Source organism: Chiloscyllium plagiosum, unplaced genomic scaffold (genome assembly GCF_037043375.1).
Source record: "Chiloscyllium plagiosum isolate Xiang-an unplaced genomic scaffold, Cpla_swu_hap1 HiC_scaffold_1, whole genome shotgun sequence".
Lineage (NCBI taxonomy): Eukaryota > Metazoa > Chordata > Chondrichthyes > Orectolobiformes > Hemiscylliidae > Chiloscyllium > Chiloscyllium plagiosum.
Genome location: NW_028270139.1, coordinates 126,793,896 through 126,821,114, shown reverse-complemented (window position 1 = coordinate 126,821,114; position 27,219 = coordinate 126,793,896). Strand labels below are relative to the sequence as shown.

The following is a 27,219-nucleotide window of genomic DNA, read 5'->3' as shown; positions in this document are numbered from 1 at the left end:
ATACCTAATATTTTTCCAAATTGAACTCTATCTGCCACTCTTTGGCCCATTTGATCAAGGTCCCGACATACTCTGAGATAGCCTTTTTCATTGCCCACCACACCACCAATATATGCGCAGTTTACAAACTAACTAACCATACCTCCTGCATTCATAGTTGCTAGAGTAGTTGGGGAAGCTTTAACATTAACTGGTAGGGGCATTGGAAACCTACGCAAGGAGTCAGAGGAAGGGAAAATAGAGGACAAAAACAAAAGAAAGAAAGTGGAGTCACAGGTAGATAGGATAGTGAAGGAGGAGTTTGGTATGCTTTCCTTTATTGGTCAGAGTATTGAGTACAGGAGTTGGGAGGTCATGTTGCGGCTGTACAGGACATTGGTTAGGCCACTGTTGGAATATTGTGTACAATTCTGGTCTCCTTCCTATCGGAAAGATGTTGTGAAACTTGAAAGGATTTATAAGGATGTTGCCAGAGTTGGAGGACTTGAGCTGTAGGGAGAGCCTGAACTGGCTGGGGCTGTTTTCCCTGGAACGTCGGAGGCTGAGGGGTGACCTTTTAGAGGTTTACAAAATTATGAGGGGCATGGATAGGGTAAATAGGCAAAATCTTTTCCCTAGTGTCGGGGAGTCCAGATCTAGAGGGCATTGGTTTAGGGTGAGAGGGGAAAGATATAAAAGAGACCTACGGGGCAACTTTTTCACACAGAGGAATGAGCTGCCAGAGGAAGTGGTGGAGGCTGGTACAATTGCAACATTTAAGAGACATTTGGATGGGGATATGAATAGGAAGGCTTTGGAGGGTTATGGGCCAGGTACTGGCAGGTGGGACTAGATTGGGTTGGGATATCTGGTCAGCATGGACGGGTTGGACCGAAGGGTCTGTTTTCATGCTGTACATCTCTATGACTCTAAAGATGATAGGCAGAGAAATCAAGAGCCAGAATCAAACAGAGATACAGTGAAAAATAATAGGAACAGAACAAGTAATATTAGTAAGAAAAGCTTTTAAGCTTCGTGCTTTAATGAGGACATCACTGGCAATAAAATATATGAATTAACCCCATAAATAGATGAAAACAGGTATGATAGCATCAGGTTTAAAGAGACATAGCTGCAGGGTGACCAGTGACGGGAACTGAATACCCAGGGATATTCAATATTTAAAAAGGACAAAGAAAAAAATGAAGTTGCATTGCTGGTTAAACAGGAAATTAATGCAATTGTGAGGCACAATATTAGTGCTGATGTGGAAACTGTATGGATAGAGCTGAGAAACACTAAGGAGCAAAAAACATCAGTGGGGATTGATAACAGACCCATTAAATGTCCAGTTGATGTTGGGAATGACATTACACAGGAAATTACAGACAATATGCAACAAAAGAAATCTGTCATTATGAATGACTTCAATCTGCATATAGATTGGGTAAATCAAACTAGTAACAATACCATAGAGGAGGAATTTCTGGAGTGCATACAGGATAGTTTTCTGGACCAATATGTTGAGGAACCAACCAGAGAACAATGCATTTTACACTTGGCATTGTACAAGGAGGAAAGAATAGTTGGCAACCTAGTTATAAAAGATCCCTTGGACATGAACAACCATAATATGACAGAAATCTCTGTCAAGATTGAGAGTGATGTAGTTGATTCTGAGACAAGGATCCTGAATGTAAATAGAGGGAGCTATAATGGTATGAGGCATGAATTGGCTAAGATATATCAGGGAATATTACTTAAAGGGATGATGGTGGAAAGGCACTGGCAAATGTTTGAATGGCTCATGGGTGAACTGCATCAATTGTTAATTCCTGTCTTGTGTAAAAGTAAAATGGAAAAAGTGTGCAATCATGCCTTTCAGGGGAAATTGGAGAGAATATTAGATCTAAGAAAGAAGCAAATAAATTTGCCAGTAAATTCTACAGACCCAAGGGATAGGAGCAGCTTAGAATTCAGCAGAGGAGGACAAAAGGATTGGTTAAGAATGGAAAAGTAGAGTATGAGAGTAAGCTTATGGGGAACCTAAAATCTGATAGTAAATGTTTGTATTAGTTATGTAGAAAAAAAGTCGCTGAAGATCAATGGAAGTCCCTTTCAGTCAGAAACCAGGGAATTTATAATGGGGAACAAAGAAATGCCTGAGCAGCAAAGTACATTCTTTGGTTCTGTGATCACATAGGAAGACGTATTGGAATTCTTCGAGGATGTAACTCGTAGAGTTGATGAGGTGGAGCTATTGGATGTGGTTTAGTTGGCATTTTAGAAGGCTTTTGACAAAATCCCACATCAGAGATTAGTGTGTAAAATTAAAGCACATGATGTTGGAGGTAGTGCATTGAGATAGATTTTTAAAAAACTGGTGGCCAAACAGGAAACAAAAGCAAAAATGAATGGGTCTTTTTCTGAATGGCATTAGTGAAAGGGATTAGTGCCAGGATACCAGCCATTCACAATATACATTGATAATTTAGACAAGGGAACAAAATGTAATATCTCCAAAGTTGCAGATGCTAGGTGGGAGGGTGAGCTATGAGAATGATGCAGTGATACGTCAGTGTGATTTGGACAAGTTGAGTGGGCAAATGCAGAGCACATGCAGTATCATTTAATTAATTTGAGGTTATCCACTTTGGTATTAAAATAGGAAAGCAGATTATTATCTGAATGGCTATAAATTGAGAGAGAGGGAGACACCAGTCGCTGAAGGTATGCAGGCAGTCCAGCAGGCAATAAAGAAGGCAAATGGTATGTTGGCCTTCATTGCAAGAAGAATCAAGTAAAGCAGCAGGGATGTCTTGCTGCAAATTTACAGGGCCTTGGTGAGACCATACCTGGAATATTGTGTGGCGGGACTGATGTGAGGAGAATTGTTAGGACTATATTGACTGGAATTCAGAAGAGTGACATAGAGAATCTCATAGAAATCTATGAAATTCTAACAGACCTTCTTAACAAATTCAAACAAGACAGATGGACAAAAGATGTTCCTGATGGCAGGAGAGTCCAAAACCAGAGGTCACAGTCTAAGAATATGGACTTTGAACTGAACTGGGGCTAAAAGGATATGGGGGAAAAGCAGAAACAGGCGATTGAGTTGTATATTCAGCCATGATACATTGAATGATGGAGCAGGCTCAAAGGGCCAAATGGCCTACTCCTGCTCCTATTTTCTATGTAAAACAGTCCTCCTAAGAAAAACATCTTGGATAGGTTAGTTGAGAAAAAGGGGAAAAATTTCACATCTCTCTTGTGTTACATATCTTAATGGTTACAATTGATAGCAGAGTCTACTATGTAAATAGCATAAATGACAACAGATGAACACTATTTTAAAATTCCTGAAGAATAATGTTTCACTTTCTGAGGTACAGATGAATCTGAAGAACCTTTGCATTGCCCAATGATTGAAATACTCTGGCATCCCTTTTCAACTTGACCTTCTGGTATTATACTTCGTGAGCTTAAAGTTAATAAAGTTACTAAGCACCTCATTTAAATTAAACACTGCTTTAAGAGTGACTTTCACAAGACTAAAAACGGCCTGGCGTTGAACTTTCAATGTCAGTCAGATGTTAAATGTTAAAATGGATATTTATAAACCAATCAATTCACTACCCATCAACTAATGTCCACAGATTTTTAGCCATATATCCCATACTGAATATCAGTTTTGGCCAAAAAGCTCATGTTTTAGTTTACTGTGTTTGAACCTGTTGAAAAGAAAAGATCTTTGCCAAAAACTAAGGAGGCTTTTCTGCAGTTAATATCTCTGCTTTATTGAGTTATATATTCCAAGCTTTTTGTGATGCTAGTTTACATCTCAATCGCTTAATGATGTTTGCTTTACAATTGGTGGTGGTTTCATTTGGAACAATGTGGCTTTCTAGTGAGAGATGGAGTAAATTCCTTTACCTTAGTCCCTAGAATGTGCACCCTGAATTAGTCATCTTCCCAACTGGTCCAATTTGCTGAAACATTTTTTGGTCATGTGTTTTTATCTATGTTAATCCAACACCCCTATTTGGTGCTTATTTTCTTCCTTCACAAAACACTTTGGAACATCTGTGTTTACTGACAATTTCACATAGCTGAAATAACAATGTAAAATACTGAGGATACTAGAAATCTGAAACTAGAATAATAAATGCTGGAAATACTCCACAGGTTAGACAGCATATGTGGAGTGAAACAATGACTTTCAAAATTTGTTCTGATAAAAGGTCATCTCAACCTGATCCATTAACTGTTATTCTCCACAGTTTTGCCTTATCTGCTGAATATTTCCAACACTTCTTGTTTTTAATCTTAAAGACAATGTTGCTTACATTGTTACATATATGTAAAAAGGGAAAAATGAATATTCTCTCAAAATAAATATTCTTTCAAACTGTAACTGTATTTTGAATGAAAGACAAACTTTGTTAGTCAGTGTACACAACTGCATTTGTGTCAAGTAAACCTATTGTCCGTTAACTTAAATAAATATAATGAACACTGTGAGATCTATCAGGCAAATGGGATCAGTTTCATTTGGGAAACCTGGTCAACATGGACAAGTTGGACCGAACCGTCTGTTTCTGTGCTGTATGACTCTAAGACAGATTTAGCAATACAAGTTCGAACTGTGTATAAGATTATAGATTACCCCAAGGATTAACACACCAAGAACTCAAACTGGCCATGAACAATCAAATATATTGAAAACTAAAATAAAACATTGTCCCATGTTTTTACAATAGGAATAGTGTGGTGACGAGGTGGCTGAGAGGTTAAGGCGATGTACTGCTAACCTATTGTACTTTGCAGGTGTGTGTTCGAATCCCACTCTTGTTGCTTTAGTCAGCAGCTTGTGTTAATGCACTTTTTGTTTGTGTCCAACATCTTTTAGTTGCTGGAGAGGGTACTGAGGCAAAATGGTTTTGTGCGGGGGAGATCGTGCCTTACCAACTTAATAGACTTCTTTGAGGAAGTGACCAAGTTGATAGATGAAGGAAGGGCTGTGGATGTCATATACATGGACTTTAGTAAGGCATTTGAGAAGGTTCCCCAAAGCAGACTAATGGAGAAAGTGAAGTCACATGTGCAGGGTGTGCAGGGTGTTCTAGCTAGGTGGATAAAGAACTGGTTGAGCAGCAAGAGACAGAGAGTAGTAGTTGAAGGGAGTTTGTCAAAATGGAGAAAGGTGACCAATGGTGTTCCACAGTGGTCAGTATTGGGACCACTGTTGCTTGTAATATATATAAATGATCTGGAAGAGGGCACTGTTGGTATGATCAGCAAGTTTACAGACGAAGATTGGTGGAGTAGCAGAAAGCACGAGGGACTGTCAAAGAATACAGGAGGATATAGACAGACTGGAGAGTTGGGCAGAAAAGTGGCAAATGGATTTCAATCCAGACAAATGTGATGTGATGCAGTTAGGCAAGACTAATTCTAGAGCAAATTATACAATGAACAGTAGAGCCTTGGGAAAGCTGATGAGCAGAGCGATCTGGGAGTGCAGGTCCATTGTACCCTGAAGGTTGCTGCACAAGTGGATAGAGTAGTCAAGAAGGCATATAGTATGCTTGCCTTCATTGGACGGGGTATTGAGTAGAAGATCTGGCAAGTAATGTTAAAATTGTACAAGATATTGGTTCGGCTGCATTTTGAATACTGTGTACAGTTCTGGTCGCCACATTACCAAATGAATGTGGACGCTTTGGAGAGGGTGCAGAGAAGATTTACGAGGATGTTGCCTGGTATGGAAGGTGCGAGCTATGAAGAGAGGTTGAGTAGGTTAGGTTTATTTTCATTAGAGGAGAGGAGATTGAGGGGGGACCAGATTGAGGTTTACAAAATCATGTCAGGTATAGACAGGGTGGATAGAGACAAGCTTTTTCCCAGGGTGAAGGATTCAATAACGAGAGGTCATGCTTTCAAGGTGAGAGGTGGAAAGTTGAAGGGGGATACCCGCAGCAAGTACTTCACACAGAGGGTGGTGGGTGTCTGGAACGCATTACCAGCAGAGGTGGTAGAGGCAGGCACTGCAGATCGGCTCAGGCTTGGATGGCCGAAGGGCCTGTTTCTGGGCTGTAAACTTTCTTTGTTCTATGTAATTATGATTGCTCGTTATCTTAAGTAAATTGGACATCATTATCCAGGATCAGCACATGAGTGGTTAAATATGATCATCTAGAAGCTGTTAACTTACCTTGCTCCACAATTTTTTTCTTTTGTCTCTTTCTCAGTCCCATCATTAAGTTTTGAATGTGGTTTTGCATTGAATTAGTGACCTAACCCAAAATTTTCCAATTAGGCTGTGTGCCTCAGTGAGAATTCATCAATCCAATCGATTGGAGACAGGTATTTTGATTTTCCTATTCACGAATGCCATTGATCCTTGTCGAAACTGAGTTGTTGGATCAGATGGCCAGTAAAGAGCCATTCAGATGCCTGCAAAAGTTCCACTGGCAGCTGTTAGTCTGGCAAATATCAAGGAGCCCTATTCCTCTGCCACTGACCGCATCAAAGCTTCACTTGTACACTGGCCTTATTCAAAAAAAGATGGTGAAATACAAACAAAACAATAGCTACCTGCTGCACTTTAATAGGATACAAGACATGCCACATGATTAACGTCTTTCAACCTTCTCTCCATCCTCTCACCCTTTCGAAATTATTTCACTTTCAATATGATTATTCTCATTCAATTAAATTCACTGAGAATCTTTGTAGGCAAGGTTTATCCGATAGCATTCAAAGATTTGATGTGATGCTTTACTTCAACTCAAACGAACAATGGAGCTCATCAATTAAGCAGAGACATTTTGATGTAAAAGAACTTCCTCGGCAAGATTCCGACACCGATCTTGCATTCCCCTTTCTGCAGGCTCAAACACATTGAACTAAAAGCTTAAGAGAGGTTCAATATAGATCTGATTAAGAGTCTGCGGACACTGGGTGATGAATATTTAATAGCTTAATAACAAAATAAACCGCAATGATTTTTTTTTCAGAAACTAACAAGCTTGGAAGAGCATTGGTATACTGACAGTCAATGATATTCGACACCACGGGTTTTGTTGCCAACCGGCTTGACACGTTTCCTTTCATGGCACTGATCAACAAAGCCAAGTCGGGCAACTTAAACTGGATGAAGGATTAATTTTGTTTCTTTGTTGTGTTTGGATTTGAACATTTGCCGAACCCAATGTTTCTCTTTATTGTCAGCAAATTTGGATTTGCTGTGATTGATGGAAATGCACCTGGATTTGGACCATACTTTGCTGAGAAAACCAACACTAAGTCTAACGGTACCAGGGTAGAAAGCGTGGTGCAGTGGTGGCTTTCACCTCAAGTTCGAGGTTCAATTTTCACTTCAAGACCTGATGATTGCAGGAAGTGTGTTTCTAACAAGGTATGTAGTAGCCCATAAAAGCAGAAGAGTCTCTGCATTAGGCATGCTTAATCAGGAGTGGTACTCCTCAAACTCCAGTCTCTTGTGATGGGCAAGTGACCATTTCCAGGTAAACATAGCTATGGAAACAGATTTCATCACGTGCTTTGTCTACATATCTGTCACTAGCTGTGAGAAAGTCTCCAAGTCTAAGAAAGAGTGGTACCAACAGTTGCTTATTTGGTAATGGTACAGCAGCTTCAAGAGAGGAGTCCATTTCTACGTAAACTCAAATATCTGAAAGCTTCTGTTTCGTTTTGCTGTAACAAAAGCTTCAAAATATGTTATCTCATCATTTGTCTTACCAGTGTGGGTGTGGAGGTGCAGAAACCTTACAGTAAGTACAAGATTAACTTGAATTGAATTTATTGTCACGTGTACCGAGGCGCAGTGAAAAGCTTTGTCTCGCAGCCATACAGGCAGGTCAGATAGTTAAATAGCATAGATACCTAAATAATAGGTAAACAGCGGCAAAAACAAAAATACAGGTACAGGCAAATGTTAAGAGTTTGATTCAGATACAGAAACATTAGGTCTTGTCCGTTTTGGTCTAAATAATATTCTAACAACGTGATACGTGTTGCCCCAGCCACTTAAATTCTCTCCTATGAAATAATAATTCTTACAAGGCTGAAGTATTTTCATTGGTAATTTTAATGTTTTTAAAAAAAGACATTGCCAATCTTTGTTCTTTCCTCTCTTGACTAATCTTTCTAGATCTAATTTGACAATAAATTCACCCACTGCCTTCTCAATCTAACTGGTTAAGGATTGTGATCCTTTTTTTGGAGAGGTTTTAAGGCAGAGGTAATGAGCTAGCTAGTGAAGGTTCATGAAGTAAACAGCTTGGGAGGCCCACAAGTTTTGTTTAAAGTTGGAACAATAGAAGCAGCCTCGATGGGTGTGGTCAGCTCTACAAACCAGGATTTCTAGTTTTTTTAGCTTTGAGAGTCAGCAGCAGTTGTTGGTGGAATCTCAACAGGGTTGGAAGCTGCATTAAGTATCTCCCAGCTGCTACTACTCCTGAGTTTTCACTTGATATTTTTTCTCTCGCTCTGCTGCTGGATTGCATGCGAGACGATCTGTTTCTAACTTTGCCTTTTTGCCAAAGGGTATGTTTACAGGATGCTACTATATTGGAACAATTAATTAGTAATAGTTACTGTATCTATTATTCTGTTAAGTTTTTCAATAGAGTTAAGTTATTTTAAGTTCTTCTTTTGGTGCATTTTAACTATAGTGTTTGATAAATTGTGTTTTGCTTAATGTCGAGTAGTTAAACCAGTCAAACTGCACCTGGAACACAGCACATTACATTTGCCTTTGAAATATGGCCGAAGCTACCTTCTTAAAATATTCTGAGCGGGTCTGGTCTGATCCATAACAGGAAATATACTGTATTTACTGGACTCAGGTCTCAGATAGCTAATTGCCACAAATATGATGACATCAACTTAAGGCTTTCAGCAATTTTCCCTACAAACAAAATTAAAATGTGAAACAAGATATAAAATGTGCAAGGGCCAGTCTAACTAGCACAGGTCCTATTAGTTGCCATACCATGCCACATCATATTATCGTGCATTAATATCATATCCATCACTTCCTCAACTGAGATCTTAGCATAGATCAAAATCTTATGATACATTAACACACTAAACTTGTACAACTGGAGGGAAAAAATCTCTCAAACTCAAGAGGCTGACAAGTGATACTGAACGAAGAGAAACATTTCCTCTCTTTTGGGTGTATGCAATCAATGTCAAAGATTGACTACTTGGAGGCATGTTACTGCAGGCTATATATGTAGGCACAAACAGGATAGAACTCTACAAAAAGTGCCTTTGCCAGTTATCCCAGTTGGATACATGACTTTATGAAGTGTGGAAAAAAAAGTGATCTCATGGTCACTGTAGCTTTTCGATGGGTCACAGTATAAGACAAGGATTAAATACAATATGCCAAACAGCCTAAAGTCACGTATTGTCAATTAATGCTTCAAGAGTCTGTAAAGATATCGGGTGGAACGACTTGTATTACTGTTATGAATGGTTGTAATTCATTTTTTGGAAGCTTTTACTGCACCGTGAGAGCATCTGTACTGAGGTCAACCATAGTTTGCCACCATTCTTTCAAGCACTGCAAACCCATTAATTGCTCTTTATATATTTTACAAATTGTATAAACTTTTACTTTTTGAAAACTTCTACAGTACTTTAGTATCTTTACAGATTTAATAAGTGCCAAATGAGCATTTTCCTCTAAGCACAGTGCCAAAGTGCAGCTGTCTTCACTGTTAACATATTATTAAATGTTGAAAAGTAAAACAAGTTTAAATGTAACCATCATTCATTAAAAAAAATGATAGAATTCTTGTTCAGGCAGTTTTAACACTAAAGTAAGTGAATTACAAATATTAGCTTAACTCAAAAAGCAAGTATTTGCCAGACACAACGTGATATAAATCATTCCACTGTGATGAGAAGTAAATCACCATACTGTTTCTTGTTATAACAAAAATAACTGGCTCTTCTCCCTCAATACAGATGAAGACAAAATTCTTGAAACAATCTTTTAATTCCTTAGTTCGTAAAAGTGACAGAGCAAATGAGCTGTAAAAATCAGAGTTTGTGACATTTAGCTTTGATTTTTGATAAGTTTGCAGATCAGGTAAGAATGTCAATAGTGTGTTATACTTTGGTGTCTACTACCATTGAAATTCAACCAGAGGGAAAAAAATATATGCCAGCTTTCCTTCTGCGATACCTGCTGGGGAACGTATGCTTGCTGAGGTCAAGATGAGAAATCAGCCTTGGCTGTGATATTCCAACACTTGCCACCAAGATTCTCACATGAATGACCATTAAAATGATATACCAATGGGCAACCGCTCTTTAGAACTGTACTTCAACAGGTGGTCTATCTTATTTGTCTTTTCATAGATAATAAGAAGAAAACACAGCCTAATGATGTAAAGAATGGAAGTTTGAAAAAGGAGGAAATAATGCAAAATAAGTGATGCATCAAACAATTTGATTTATTAGGAAACAAGGGTAAATCATAAACTGAAGCTCAGTTTTAATATAGGCTCTACAATATAGACATTAATAGCTTTCGCCCAAGGAGTAAATTAATGCAGCCACATTTGTAAGACAGAAAAAATGAAGTTACAACAATTATATAAATTCCAAAGTGGGTTGCTGACCTATCAACATGGTTCATGGTTGAATTTAAAATGACAGGTAATATCGCTCTTGTTCTTCAAAGGTCACACGATGCTACGCAAAAAAGTGACTGACAAACTATTTTTATACTTGCTGATTTCCAAAAAGTAGAACGCATCTTTACTGCTCCAGCAACAAGAAGTTATGTTACACAAGGCTTTACTTCTGATTGTTCATACAAAGCACAACACTTCAAAATGCTCTCATCAATATTTTGACACACAATAGCATGATAATTGAACAATGGAACTTACTGAAGATGGCAAGCCTGGAGGAACCTTCCTAACCTTTTTCGGTGGAATTTCTGTAAATCAGTAAGTTAACATGTTAGCAAACACCTCCTTTAATCAGGGCTGCTTGTCAAATCTACTTACCAATTTTACCTCCCATTACATCAATGAACTGGCAGTCTTTACACAGATGAGTGCAAAGCTTTGGAATATAGATGAATGGAGATATGAAATATTTATATGTACCTCACCCAAATGGGTATTTCATAAAAATGTATCTGACCAAAATGAATCTCACCAAATCATTATAGTGTGGATCTTTCATAGTTGCATCAAACCATATTACCATTGTATATCTGCATTCCCATAGTTCTTGGGTAAGTCAACACACAGAAAAGGAAGTTGTGAAGAAGTCATACTGGACATGATACACTAATTCTCTTTCCACCATTACTGGCAGACATGCGGAGTTTCTCCAGTTCTTTCTGTTTTTATGGGAAGTCTGGTTGATTATTCCCCTTTTCAGACTTGGTCTGCCAAGGTTAACAACGAAGCTCACTTTGCTTGGGTCAGCTAATAACAAAATTGTGGATTATACCCTTTTAGGTATAGCTTAAGATCATTCCAGGCAGCATTTTTAACAACTGAGCCACCAAAGGAACAATCAGCTACAGCTCCTACCCATTAGTTTCCTTTGTACGTGACCTTTTCAGAGAGTCGTCCAGGAGATGGCAGCATGCAAGTGATGTGAAAGCCCTACTTGCAAACAAACATAACGGTAATGCAATTTTCCAATTCTAAAGCTACTTTTCCAACTTTACATTTGAACAGAAAGGAAGGTTTCAGAGTAAAGTCAGCTGAAAAATAAGTGATATGCTTTGAATTAACCAAAGGATGCTGGTCATGTTAGATGAAATTTGAATATAGAAGGGGTTACTTAAAAGTCAAGTTCAATTTCAGTAATAAGAAAAGACCTGTCGTGTTAAATAGTGCTATCTAGCTAAGTAGCATATATTCACGGTTTCATGCATTAATATCAGCAGCAACTCCATAGGAACACCTGATAATTTTTGACAACTTGCATCTGATATTCACCAATGAATAATGGGACATGCAGCTAAACCTGTCAAAGTGACCACCCGTGGTTCCCACAAAAAGTGGTCTTTATTCACAGGTGGTCCCCTCCACATGGCTGTCAATTAAAATCGCATCTGAAAACACTCAACCCCTATATCATCACTTTTTATGTTGCTGTTATAATGTGAAACAATCTCAGAGGGCAGGTTCATTAAAACTGTAAATCACAGATGGAACTGTGAACACGTGCCTGCACTTCACAGGTGGCCACTCCTCACAAGCACTGTTGTAATTCATGTCAGTGTCAATTTCACTGGTCATTATAAACTGATGATCATTTTCCTAAGTTTTTGACAATGGGGGGGTTTATGGTCTTATATTGTGGTCCAACTTCAAAGTCTTTTAGTTGCAAGACCTCCACTCTTTCTAAATATTTGACATTGACATGCACAAGTAAAGGGTTGAACTTGTTAGTTTAATGGACAGTTTCCATTTCTTAAGTACAAAATTTGGATTGTATCAGTCATGTATCAAGTAAATGATAACATCCATACATATATCATATGTAAAGTCAATTGATATTAAAAAAATTGTGCGCTATTTCAACAAAAACAAGTTTGCAATTGTTGTCATGGTTCATAATCTTACAATCTGGATAATTCTCAGCAATTCCTAAGTATATATTTATAGAGAATGAGTATTGGCTGAGAAATGAAATCAACTCAAAGTTTGTATTCCAGTGTTAAACTGTTTAACCTTTGTTCTTCAGGCCTCTGATGTCATTCCATCTTTTTTCATCTTAAGTAGATTGAAATGAGATTATTCAGCAAACAAGCCTGCACAAGACCAGAAAATGTAGGAGCAGATTTAGGCCAGTCTGCCTTGTCATTCAGTCATGGCTAATTTGTTTCTCAAACCCATTCTCCAGCCTTCTCTCTGTAATCCTTGATCCCCTTACCAATCTATCTTAAGAACATATCTACCTCTGCCTTAAATACACTCAATAACTTAGCCTCCACAGCCCTATATGACAATGAGTTCCATAGATTAACAACCTTCTGGCTAAAGTAATTCCTCTTTATCTCAGTTCTAAAGGGTCATCCCTTCACTCTGAGGCTGTGCCTTTGGGTCCTAGTCTCTCCGACTAGTGGAAACATCAACTCCACATTCACTCTATCCAGGCTTCTCAGTAGTCTATATGTTTTAATCAGATCACATCCTCTCAATTCTTACCAACTCAATCAAGTACAGACCCCGAGTTCTCAACTGTTCCTCATGTGAGAAGTCAGAAATCCCAGCGATCATTCTTGGAAACATCCTCTGAAAACTCTCCAAGGTCAGCACAACTGCGTGGGTTTCCTCTGGGTACTCTGGTTTCCTCCCACAGTCCAAACATATGAAGGTTAGGGGAATTAGCCAAGCTAAATTGCCCATAGTGTTCAGATACTTGTAGGTTAGGCGCAGTAGTCAGGGGAAATGTAGAGTAATAGAGTAGGGGTATGGGTCTGGGTGGGATACTCTTTGGAGGGTAGGTGTGGACTTATTGGGCCAAATGGCCTGTTTCCACGCTGTAGGTATTCTATGAAAACAAATATACATCCTTTGTGAGAAATGGGTCCCTTCCACATGCTACTTATGTTGTCCTGTTATGGATAATTCCTCTCCTATTTAATCTCTTCAGGGGACATTGAAAATATTTCACTATTTCCAAAGGTCATCTAGTAGGTTTACTAAATTAATACGTGGAATAGGTGGGTTGTTCTATGAGGAAAGGTTATATAGACTGGGCTTATTTCAATTGGAGTTCAATTTATGTTCAAATGTTTGGAACATTCTGCATGACAGCATGGTAGCTCAGTGGTTAGCACAGCTGCCTTAAGCACCAGGAACCTGGGCTTGATTCCACCCTCGAGCGACTGTGTGTGGAGTTTGCACATTCTCACCATGTCTGCCATGGGTTTCCTTTGAGTGCTCTGGCTTCCTCTCACAGTTCAAAGATGTACAGGTTAGGTGGATTGGCCATGCTAAGTTGGCTGTAGTGTCCAGGGATATATAGGCTAGGTGCATTAGCCATGGGAAATGCAGGGTTATGGGGATAGAGTAGGGAGGTGAGTCTGGATGGGATGCTCTTTGGAGGACTGGCATGGTCTGAATGAGCCGAATGGCCTGCTTCCACATTATAGGGATTCTATGGGTGAGGAGTGACTTGAGTGAAGCATGTAAGGTGCTAAACAGTCTTGACAAGTTGGACACGAAAAGGACTTTTCATCTTTTAGGTCAGTCCAGAATGAGAGGGCACATTTTTAAAGTAGGTACTCACCCTTTCAGGACAAAGATAAGCAGATTTTATTTTCTCTCAGAGGATTATTTTGGAACGCTCTGCCTCAGAAGGTAATGGAGGCCATGTCAGTTAACATTTTTTAAAAGCACAGATAGATTCCTTTGACTAATAAAATTCTAAGTTTATAGGGTGGATGGAAATGTGGAATTTGAAAGCAAGCAGATCATTAATGATAGTTTTCAATGGTGGAGCAGGCTCGAGGGTTGCATGGCCTCCTCACGCTCCTAAATTATAGTCAAATGTTTGTGTGAAGCATACTGCAGGTTCAGGAGAGGGCTTTTGTGATACATTTGAGTTTAGTATAATGCTCTGAATTGGGCTGTTTTACAGACAGGATATTATTACAACGCACACGTGATCCACATAGCTTGAATTCTGTCACTTTCTTGACATCTTTTCTTTCAGGTTACATCACTTTCAGCAAGAGAATGCCAAAAAAAATGAAAATAATTATTGACAATCTACTTTGGGACCAAAAGGTATTTGCTTTAACTTTTCCTCTTAGAAATGTTGCAAATAATCCTTTAAAAAAATTGGTGGCTCATGGTAACGTCGTGAAATACAAGAGTGAATCTCAAGCTACTAGGAACAGAGATAGAATTCTAATTACTATTTTGGACCAGGCCAGACCCCCTCAAAACATTTCAAGAAAGCAGCCTGGACCCTAACTTTGCTAGGTGCTTTAAGCAGGTGTAGTGTGGATATTCCAGGAGTGATGCAGCTAGCCCAACCACTTAGTTTTACACCAAACATAATTAATTTACAATATTTTCGAATAAAACACAAACCAAAAAAGAACAGAATGTAGAATAACTTAACCTATCCAAAAACACAAAAGGTTATCCCAACTTAATGATGCTGTTCCAAATATTTTCAACCATCCCCATAAACATCTCTTGGCAAAAAACAAAAGGAAAAATCAAACATAGGGTCTTACAGGAGAGATGTCAGACACAGAGAGAGAGAGAGAGAGAGAGAGAGAGAGGATTAGCATGGACCTATTTCTTTGGGTTTAGCAGCTTCACAACTGACTGCCTGCTAAAACCAAACCAAACCAGAGTAAAGCTGAGCAGGCAGAACTGGCCACCCTCCTTTCATTGTACAAGTGTTTTATTTAAACTTGAAAGCCTTATGCCTCAGCCAGTATCTTTTAGCTATAATCAAACTGGCTCTAAAACTCATCAAACCTAGATCTCTCAGAGTCTCTGTGTTTACCACCCCCTTTGAAAATAAAACCCAAGGACAATCTAACCTTGTTAAAGGAGCAGCAACATCACATTACTTCTTGAAATTCAACTTTTCTTTTGAGCTCTAATGCCATTCATAAGTCACTCACAGCTTTCATGACATTATGCTGAATCACTTGGCTTGCGCATATTATCTGTAATTAATTACAGTGTGACCACCTTTGGAGCTAAGCACTCACCTTTCATGGCATTATCCTGAGCCACCAGTGGCTTTTTTTAAAGGTTTATTTGCAACATTACATTTTCTAAGAGGAAAACTAAACAAATGAAGTTAAAGCAAATAACTTTTAGTCGCAAAACAGAATAATTATTTTCATATTTTTATCACATTCCTGATGAAGGGCCTATGCCTGAAATATCGACTCTCCTGCTCCTCAGATGCTACCCGACCTGCTATGCTTTACCAGCGCCACACTTTGACTTTGGAGCCAAGCACGTTGACAGGACAAAGCAACCAAACAATAAGTGGATATTCTATAAAATTTTAATAAAAACTGTAGGGATCAGCAGCTCTTGAAATCCAAACACTCTTCATGAAAAATATATTTAAGGAAACAGTTGTATAGAAAGGCTGATTAAATTCTAACAAGTCACATCTTTATGTAAATTCCAAAATTATCTAACTTGTTCCTTACATATTAGTTTTCTTAAAGACATTTTCAGTAAATCAACTTCTGCATGATTCCTGCTAACTTTGGAACAGTGCATGTGAATATTTTTAACTTATTAAAAATACATGATATCTTTTATGTTATGTTATTTTGATGTTTATTCAGTCATTTATATGTCAGAAGAACAAAATGGGAATTTGGGAGAATATTTTCAATGGAAGGTATCCATCCCTGAAGAGTTTTAAAAATAACAAATCTCACACCAATTATAAATCTTCTCTGGAGGTCTCCTCCATTGTTAACTTTAGGACACAGACACATGATTTAAAGCACCATATCCTTTGGGGCGGCACAGTGGCTCAGTGGTGAGCACTGCTGCCTCACAGCACCAGGGTCCTAGGTTCGATTCCAGCCTTGGGTAACCGTCTGTGTGGAGTTTGCACATTCTCCCCGTGTCTGCGTGGGTTTCCTCCGGGTGCTCCGGTTTCCTCCCACAGTCCAAAGATGTGCAGGTCAGGTGGATTGGCCATGCTAAATTGCTCATAGTGTTAGGTGCATTAGTCAGAGGGAAATGGGTCTGGGTGGGTTACTCTTTGGAGGGTCGGTGTGGACTTGTTGGGCTGAAGGGCCTGTTTCCACAGTGTAGGGAATCTAATATCATTGATAAAGATGACTATGAAGTTATCTTCAATTCAAGAAGCCATACAACCATATTTCTCATAGTCCCAGAATCTAGTGGAGCAGAAAGAACCTTCTCCCTGTTTCATTGAGCTACAAATTAATATACAAGACCACCCCTTATCTCTCATCGCAAAGGAACAAATCCACTATCCATCCAGTCCTCATCACTCCACTAAGAAAGATGCATCCTCTCAGATCCCATCATCTCCCTTCACTCCCCAACTCTTCTTTCTTCTACTCCTTTACCCATTCCTCATTTTTTTTTCCCAATTCCTCCTCCACTGCTCGCCTTCTGTTACCATCATCTCTCCTCCTTCACCTCATCTCTCTTGATGGTAACGGGCTATCTTATATCTCCCAAACGTTTTGCTACTACATTTGATCATCATGATCATGAGTACCTTTCATAATAGAAATAACTGGCTCAGATTTGCCAACAGCCGCACAGTCATTTCTGCAGGGAAGATGGGATCTGCACATTTGGGATCTTGCAGAGTCCCTGATGAGGTTGCCTTGGAGGGAATTAATCAGGAAGTTGAAGATTCTGATGGGCAATTCCCCTGCATTGGGATCCTTATGAAAAGATCCATTTAAATTGGAGACGGAATACAGTAAAGGGCATGGTTTAACTGCATGACTAAGAACCCACTAAATTTCAGGAATACCCTGCAGTTCTGAAGGAGCCATGATTGGAATCTCCTGGCAGAAAAGCTGAATTGAGTCGTAATGGTGAAAAACATGAGCAGGAATTGCAATTTGATTGGAATTGTAACTACTTGGAAAATGCAGCTAGTCATTTCCAAATAGACAAAATACTTAATGTGTCATTAATCTAAATGAACATTTTTGTACCAATATGGTATTGGGTGTTTCAAGGGGAAATTCATGCTCAAGTCAAACTAATTTTGTACTATGCAGTTTTTATATTTGGGTTTTATTAAGACAAAATTACATCTTAACAATTCATAAAGCTCAAACGCTCTTCAGATATAGCCCATGTTTAGAAAATTATAAGCTCAAAGGACCTGATACAAAAATTCATGTACCATTATGTTGTGTAATTGATACTCTGCTCACAACACAAAATAGTTATATACCAATGGCTGAATTTTCCTATGGTCAGACAGACAATATTCCAGCATAGATGAAAATTGCACTTGTGACACAGTGGAATCTATCGTAGCAGACTCCCAAGAAATTGCCTGAGAAAAACTGAATATTCCATTGGTCAATTCCCCTACATCTGGAACCCTCTGACAATCTTTATTTAAATCAGACAATTTGTAGGGTTCTATTTAAATTAAGGAAATAGCTATTCAGGAAAACTTAGGCTAGTAATCACACAGTTTAACCCCCAAATTAATGATTAAACTGACCCTGTATTTACCTTACTCACCCCCAACTGCATCTCTTTGACAGCACTTGGACTCCCCCAGACCCTTAATCAATAAGCCCTTTCCCACTCCTGATTCGCACCCCACTATATCTGCCCTCGATTCGATACTCTTAACCTCCTTCTGCACCTGAACTGCCATCCCTTAACACCAGACCTGACACCCCAACTCAACCCCCAAAACCAGCTACCCTGACTCAATTCCTACCACTCATCGGGACCTAAACACTACATCACTTATCTTGCCACCTGGCACCTTATTCACTTGACACCGAACCCACCTCCCATTTGACATCCCATTTGGCAACCTACCCCTGGCAGCCTACTACCTACCCAACTAAGACACCAATCCTTAGCCCCCTAACCCCACACTTCCCTTATATATTTACTGTTTAACAGCAACTGTCAAAAGCAACTGTCTGAGATTCTGACTCTTTAAGCGCTGGAATGCTACAGCTATGAAAAGGGTTGTGATTTTTTTTCTCTCTGAAAGAACTGTCAGAGTGAAAGCACAGCACCACCTTACTGAAGGGGCCCTGAGTGAAATCTACTCTCAGAAATACAAGTTCTCTCCTTTCATAAAAAAGGAGGGACAGAGTTGCATCTGTGAGAGATTGTCACTTCTCAGAAAATCCAGACCCTAGCATACCTGGACCTCTGTAGAACACAATCCATCTATTACATGACCTAATGAAACATTAAGCACTTTAGAAATCTCGGTTTTCTGCTCAAGATTCTTAGGTAACTATTGTCAATTCTGATTTGTTTTTCAACCAGAAAAGTGACAATAACCTCTTGAATCCTTCCAACTAATTATGGATCGACAAATTCAAACTGTATGGCCATGACAGAGAGATATCACATTATATTTTCCATCAGTAGTGTTGCAGTAATACTGGATAAAAGAAATGCCAGCAAATGCCTGAAATGCAGTAATTCAAAACTGGCAGAACCCGCAAGATAAACTGCAGCAGCCAGTAGTTGAAATGCATTTTTTTCTTTTACACTGAATCTTTTTTTAAAAAACCTTAAATGCAATTTTTATTTTTCACTCCTGTAAGAATTTATTTGTTTCTCACACTTCATCTTACAAGAAGTCTTGTCACTTTCTCAAAAGATAATTTACAACACTTAGCAAAAGTAAAACCAAGATAGTTTTCATTGGGATATCAGTTCATGGGACTGTTTCAAAAGTTGCAAAAAGGCCAACAGAAGCCTTTAAAACGATGAAAGTGGTGAGTTCAAAAATGGAAGTTAAAGGTAGAACAGCACTCACCCATTGAGGAGTCATGTATTGGTCGCCGACGGGAATTATTGCTGGAATATGGATAATACTGTGAGCCAGGCTTGGTGCCTGTAGGTGATATGGCACCTGGACTGCCTATACCTATGTCAGGCCCAAGGAGACTTGACTGTAAATAAAAAAAAACAAATTGTTAGGATAACCTGTTTGTTCTTATTGTCTGACAATAGCTAGTCTAGAACCAATTCATAATTTTACTGCTTCATTTGACTGCCGTATTCATTCTTCAGACAGTACTGGACCCACTGACCAATTCCATTATGACTACAAGTTTATGTCAATTGATCTGTAATGATGGGAGGAGGAGAAGATTATGGCAACATCAAGATGAGACTTTTTGCCCTATTAAACAAATGTTAATTGCTTTCAGAATTATGTATTGCTCTTTCTTTTAGTGATCCTTTAGTCAGTACTCTGAATAGCTAACTATCCAAATGTTAGAATGCAATAAGATCTAAATAAAGATTGTAGTGCCTTTATTTGACATGGTATACAAGACCGGTGAGCTGCAGATGGAGATAGTTATATGGAAAAAAATGGTGTGGTGATAACAAAGGCCTGGCTTTAAAAAATGAAGGTAGGACTTGGTACTAAATAACTCTGGAAAAAAGAATAAAGAACAAAGAAAATTTACAGCCCAGGAACAGGCCCTTCGGCCCTTCAAGCCTGAGCCGATTGGTGCCCAGGAATGAAGAAAAAAAAAGAAAGAAAATGGGTTGGCAATATCGATTGAGGTGAATTCGACAGTACTGGAGAGAGAGAGGGTCCATCATTGTGTGGTCAAAGACAGTATAACTATTGAGATAGAGTGAAGAAGAAATGGAAGTACTGCAACAGAATTGAGTTGAATACTGCAACAAGACCACCATCTAATTAGGAAGGATATCGAGTTAAGTTATCTTCGTGGAGCAGTTGGGAGAGAGCACATCCTGAGTAAGACAGAGAGAAAGGGTGTGTTTGAGACTTTGGAGCACAGTGAGAATTTGATGAAGAGGGAAAGAGGTGCTTTTTGCTGTTTTTTGTGTTCATAATTTTTAAGGACTACCTTCTATAGTACTGAAGAGCAGGGAATAAGAGCCCCAGAGTAAGTGATAGTATTTGATATTAAGCATCTTCCAAAAAGTTTAATTTAAAGGTTGAGTCATGTCTGGGAAGTTCAAGTCCATGCTGTGCTCTTCTGCTCCAAGTGGGAAGCTGAGAACGTTTCCAGTGTCTGGGCCAGCACGTGTGCGGGAAGCATCTCGAACCGCAGCTCCTAGAAGCCTAGGTTTTGGAACTGGAGTTGCAGTTGGGAACAGTGTTGTGGATACTGAGAGGTGGTCACACTGCAGGCAAGAAGGGAATGGGTGACCTCCATGCACAATAAGAAGAGTAGGGCAGGCAGTGTAGGAGTCTCCTGTGCCTATTCGCCAGCAAAACAGACATTGTTTGGATACTGTCAAGGGAATGGCTTATCAGGGGAAAGCAGCAACAATCAAATTTCTTTGCAGAATGGTTAGCTCTGCTGCACAGCGAAGGAGTAAGGTAAATTTTGCCATAGCCCAAGAGGGCTACAGGGCTGCTCTCTCATTAGAGAGATACGACTGATGTAGTTTAATTCGAAGGTGACCACACCTCAGGCCAGGGGAGAGATTGAGAAGGCAGGATCTTCATGGTGTCCTCAGACAGTATGGGATCTGAACTCATGGTGTGGATATCACTCTGCATTGCAAACCAACCATCCAGCCAACTGAGCTAACCAACCCCAAGGGGAGGAATGAAAGGTATGGGAATGCGATAGTTATAGGGAATTCAATTTTAAGGGATTTAAATGAGATTCTAGGATGGGGGGGATGGGTTCAAGGACAAGAACAAAACATAGAAAGGGGAATAAGAAAAGATATAGGCAGAGAAATCACAGGCCAGGATATCAGGATCACAGTGGAAAAAATAGTGGGAATGGGACGAGTTATGTTAAAATGACAAGTCTTAAGTGTTGGACGTTAATGTGGAGAGCACTGGCAATGAAGTGGGTAATGTAATCACACAAATAAATTAAAACAGGTATGATATAGTTAGGATTACAACAGACAGAGTTGGAGGGTGACCAGGTATGGAAAGTGAAGACCCAAGGGTATTCAGTACTTAGGAAGGACAGACAAAAAGGAAAAGCCTGTGTTGTTGCATTTTGGTTAAACAGGCTGTTAATGCAGCAGAGGAAGGGATACTAGCTCTGATGATGTGGAATCTGTATGTGTAGAGTTAAGAATCACCAAGGGACAAAAAACATTTGTGAGAGTTGTGTACAGAGCCCAAACTGTCAGGGTGTTGTTGGAAATGGCATTAAACAGGGGGAAAAAAATTAAAAAGAAACTTCTGTATTTATGGGTGATATTAATCTGAAATAGTACTAGATTCAACAGACATAAAAATTGGCCAGGAAAAAAACAACAGACCTGAAGATCGATAGCAGTTTACAATTTAGCAAAGGAGGATAAAGGGATTGATTAAGAAAGAAACAATACAATACAATATGCGAGTAAACTTGCAGGGAACATAAAAATTGACCAATAATTACAAAATGTATATGAAGAGACAAAGATCAGTGAAGACATATGTACAGTCGGTTCTAATATAACGTGATATTTCCATTCCTGGGCAACCCTGCGTTATAAGAAAATCGTGTAACTGCAGCAACATTTAAAGTAATGAAGTTGGAATCACATTATAACCAATACAGGGAGCAAAAGTTTGCATTCTACAAATAATAGTCTGAATTCTTCAACTGTGTTACAGTAAATTCACGTTGAAGGGTTTGGAGGGATATAGGCCGGATGCTGGCAGGTGGGACCAGATTGGGTTGGGATATCTGGTCGGCATGGACGGATTGGATCGAAGAGTCTGTTTCCATGCTGTACATTTCTATGAACTAAATATTTTGACAGGATGTAAAGGGAGGAGTAGTCACTTAGCACCATTTATAATGGAACTGTTAGTATTATCTGGATAGGTACATGAATAGGAGGGACTTGGAGGGATGTGGGCCAAATGCTGGCAAATGGGGCTAGATAAATTTGGGATGTCTGGTCGGAATGGATGAGTTGGACCAAAGGGCCTGTTTCCATGCTGTATAGCTCTATGGCTCTCTGTTAAAAATGTACAGAAGAAAAAATCCAACAAACAGTTTAATCAGTACAATAACTTTGAGAAAGTATAATCTGGGATAAAATAAACAAATAGTCATTTAGACAAGTGTGGATTAATTAAGGGCATTCAAAGTTGATTTATAAAGGCAAATTGTGTTTAACTTGACTGATTTTGTTTTGAAATAGATGGTTGCTTAGGGTGATGTATACATGGACTTTCAAAAGGCACTGATAAAGGGTCATTCATTAGACTTGCCAGGAAAGTAGAAACCCATGGAATAAAAGAACAAAGGCAACATGTATACAAAGTTGGCTGAGTAAGTTGAAATAAGGGTTATGTACATTGCTTGTAGGACTGGAGGATGTCATATAGTCTGGTTTCCCATAGGTCAGTAGTGGGAATTCTGCATTCCTTGATATATACTAATGACCTAGATTTGATGCACAGAATAGAATAGTAAAAAAATTGCTGAGGACACAAAATTGTGAACTGTGATGAGGATAGTGATAGATTTTTAGAGAATATAATCAAACTTATGCAGAAGAAATGCAGAGAATTGTGAAGGGATGCATTTTGGTAAAATCAGTGAGCGAGACATTACAAAATATGGGTAGCATTAGAGAAGAAGTGAAGGACCAGAGAGACTTGGAGGAATATATGCAAAATTTGTTGAAAATGGCAGGGTTGGTTAAGACAGTGGTAATAAAAGATATCTGGGATTCTTAGATTTTATAGATGGTGGCACAGATTGAAAAAGCAAGCTGGTTACAATGAATTATAACAAAACACGAGCTTGGCCTCAACTGCAGCATTAGATTAGATTAGATTCTCTACACTGTGGAAACAGGTCCTTCGGCCCAACCAGTCCACGCTGACTTGTAACCTACCCAGATCCATTTCCCTCTGACTAATGCACCTAGCACTATGGGTAATTTAGCATGGCCAATTCACCTGACCTGCACATCTTTGGACTGTGGAGGAAACTGGAGTACCCGGAGGAAACCCACGCAGACATGGACAGAATGTGCAAACTCCACACAGACGGTTACCCAAGGCTGGAATCGAACCTGGGACCCTGGTGCTGTGAGGCAGCAGTGCTAACCACTCAGCCACCGTGCCGCCCAAATCTCCAGTCCTAACCACTGTACTGAGAAGGCAAGTGAGGTTTTAGAAAGGATGGTTCAAGATTTGACAAACTTTGGTTCTATGAATAAAGCTGGAAAAGCTAGGGCAACTCTGCAAGAAGGCTGAATAGAGCTATTTGAAATCAGGAAGGATCATGACAGAATTGATAGCGAGAAACTTTTTCCCTTGAATTGAGAAGTCAAGGACACAAATTTCAGATGATTTGCAGAAGAAAGAATGGCTACATGAGTAAATAACATTTTTTTAAAAATGCAAAGAATAGTCAGAACCTGGAAAGTAATGCTCAAGAGGACGATGATTGCAAATTTAATTGCAGCTTTCAAAAGTCAATTGGGTAAGCACCTGAAGAGATAAAGTGCAGAGATTTGAGGAAAGATTGGTTGAGTGGGACCAGCTTAATAAACTGGAGGGAGCTATCTCAGACAATAAAGGCTTTCCTCTACAATGTAACCACGACTGACAATACACAACCTTCTCCAGATACAGTAGAAAGGCTGAAGCCAAAGCCCTTGACACAACTAGAATGGATCAGCATCAATTAGAATCTCCATCTCCCTCTCTACTACTGCTTTAGGGTAGAGATAGACTTCATAACTTCAGCATTTGACTCAAACTCAAGTAACCAGGTTTCTGACCTACATCCTTCACATCACAAAGAATATTTATTTCCACTGCGGCAACATTATTCACCTCAGGCTATCCACTACTGATACCTCCACACTTGCTTGACCAAATGAAAGCTTGAAATCCAATCCTTCTACTGAAATCTACAGAAGGAAAGGTGAGGCATGGGGACTTGGATTCAACCAGCAGTAGGTAAACAATGAAGTCCCTTGAATACTTGGTTAATGCTAGTCATGCCTATTTGGATTCTTCAGCCGGTGTACAGATTATGCATTAAGCCAGGAGGCATTCCGAGAAACAACACTGACTCAAAGCAGCTCACTAAGTAGCCACAGGAACTGGATATTCCAATCAGCAATAGAGGCAATGCAGTAACCGTAGCAGAAACCTGGCAATGCTTCCCCCTCTACTGACCCTGACTCTTCTAAACATTCTTCTTGCTTCCATTCATGGACAGTGATCAGAAATGGAGACATCCTCACACCTCCATACATGATTCAGTACTGTTCAACTCTGACAATTCAAGCTGGTGCATAAGTCCAGGTTTCTGAATGTTTATAATAACATCATGATGTCTCAGTTTGATGAGAAAATGAAAAAAGACAGAATGAAACAATTTGATCTCGATACATAACATTTATTGTGAAATAGTTCTTCACTGCACCTGACTGCATGATCGTAAATCATACGGTTCAAAAGAACCCTACAAACAAGGACCAACCCAACTTCTATTCAGGTTGACATTGCTCTGAGTTGATCTAACTGCACAACAGTGTAATGCACAAGATTTTGCGATAAATGCAAGCAAAAAAGACCACTTGGTTGAATCTGACAGAAAAAGGAAATCCCAAAGACTTCCATGAGCACATCAATTGTAATAGTGTGATAAAAGAGGAGTAGTGCTAGTTAGGGACCAAAAATAGATTTTACACATGAAGATAGCAAGCAGGGCTAAGGTGTTAAAATGAAGCTTTGTATCTATCTTCATCTCTGACGCAGATGCTGCCCAGCCCACAATGAAAGAGAAGACAACTCATTCACTAGAAGGGTTTGAATTTGATAAGGAGGATGATGAGCTGTCATTACTTAGGTATCATGACCGGATGAGATGTATCCAAAGGATATTGAAAGAAGTGACAGCGGGAATGCAGAGGAACTGTCAGTAATCTTTCAACATTCCCTGCACTTGGGGTGGTGCAGAGGATTGGAGAATTGCAAACTTCACACTTTCATTCAAAAAACATTGTAAAGATCGACCCAATAATTACAGACCATTCACGTGAACTTCAATGGTGGACAAACTTTGAAAAAGTTATTTAGGATAAAATTAATATCACATGAAAAAAATGTGTGGAACAGTCAATGTGGATTTGTTAAGGGAAAATCATGTCTAACTAATGTGCTGGAGTTCTTTTTATTGAAAAGGTAAACAAAGGCTTGATGAGGACAGGGTTGTTAATGTAACGTACATAGACTTCCAGAAGGCGATTAATAAGTGCCACACAATTTGTCAGGAAAGTTATAGGTCATGGAATAAAAGGGGCAGTAGTTATGAGGACACAAAGTTGACCAAATGATTAGAACCACAGAATAATATTTCATGGGTACATTTTGGGCTGGAGAAAAGTTTGCAGTGGAGTTCCCCAGGGACACTTTCTTTTTCTGATATATATATATATATATATATATATATAAAATGATTTGTATGTTGAAGTGCAGAAGACAACTTCAAGGTGTGCAGAGAATGCAAAATTTAGAAGAATTGTAAATGGTCAGGAAAACAGTGTACAACTTCAAGATAACATTGACAATTTGATGGAATGAGTGGATTGGTAGCAGATGATGTTCAATACAGACAAGTGTAAGATGTTACACCTCAGTACAAAGAACATGGGAAGACAGTGTAAAACACAAGTACTAATCTATAGGGTGTGCAGGAGCAAAGACACCAGGGTGTGCATGCAAAAGTAATTAAAAGGTGGCAAGATAGGTAGACAGAACTATTCAAAAAGTGTAGGCTTCATTAATTGGGACACAGAGTACAAAAGCAGGGGGGTTACGATGAAATGATATAGAACACCAGTTAGGTGTCAGTTGTAGTACTGTGTCTAGTTCTTGGCATCACAGTTTAGACAGATGTCAATGTATTGCACAGAGTCCAGAAGAGGTTTACAAGAATAGTGCCAGAGATAACAATTATAATGATGGATTGGTGAAGCTGCTCTCCCTGACGGTAAGACGATCGAGGGGAAGTTTGATAGAGGTTTTTGAAAGACCTCCATGAGACGTCTGGACAGAGTAGATGTGGAGAATTGGTTCTGGGCTCATAAAAAGATTGATAACCAGAGGGCATAGTTTAAATTTGATTTGCAAAATAAGTAAATGCAAGTTGAGGAAAAATAAATCTTGCTCATGCAGCAAGCAGTTTGGATTTGGAATACACTGCCTGGAAGTGTAATGGAAACAAGTTCAATTTCAGGTACTCAAAAGGGCATTGGATGAGCATTTAAATAGATGTGATGGGTCAAGTGAAACTCTTTTCCATTATACTGGGTCTATGATTTTTTTTCACTCATATGGCCAAACTGAAAAGCCTACACTCTCCAGCTTCCAACTGACTCTCAAATGACTGAAGTTTTTGTTACCATGATTTGACCTGGAACCATACTCCACATATTGAGTACTCTACTGCAAAGAATTTGGTTTATTTAAAATTCACCTTTCATTAATTTGAAACTGTGCTCCACTCCTTTATTTTCTTTAAGTAGTTGGTTC

At 39.1% G+C, this 27,219-nt stretch overlaps 1 protein-coding gene across 7 annotated transcripts in view; it reads right to left on the bottom strand.

The window, feature by feature from the left end:
* tcf4 (transcription factor 4) overlaps positions 1-27,219 on the bottom strand; it is a 618,789-nt gene that overhangs the window by 215,488 nt on the left and 376,082 nt on the right. For 6 of the 7 annotated variants that reach the window (XM_087990548.1, XM_087990538.1, XM_087990557.1 and 3 more), the window contains 2 exons: positions 19,522-19,657; positions 10,920-10,969 (listed from right to left, as the gene is read on the bottom strand). The exons of the other annotated variant lie outside the window; for it this stretch is intronic. In XM_087990548.1, coding sequence (XP_087846674.1) covers positions 10,920-10,969; positions 19,522-19,657 — 186 coding nt within the window. The remainder of the gene's footprint in view (positions 1-10,919; positions 10,970-19,521; positions 19,658-27,219) is intronic. 7 annotated transcript variants of the gene reach the window in all.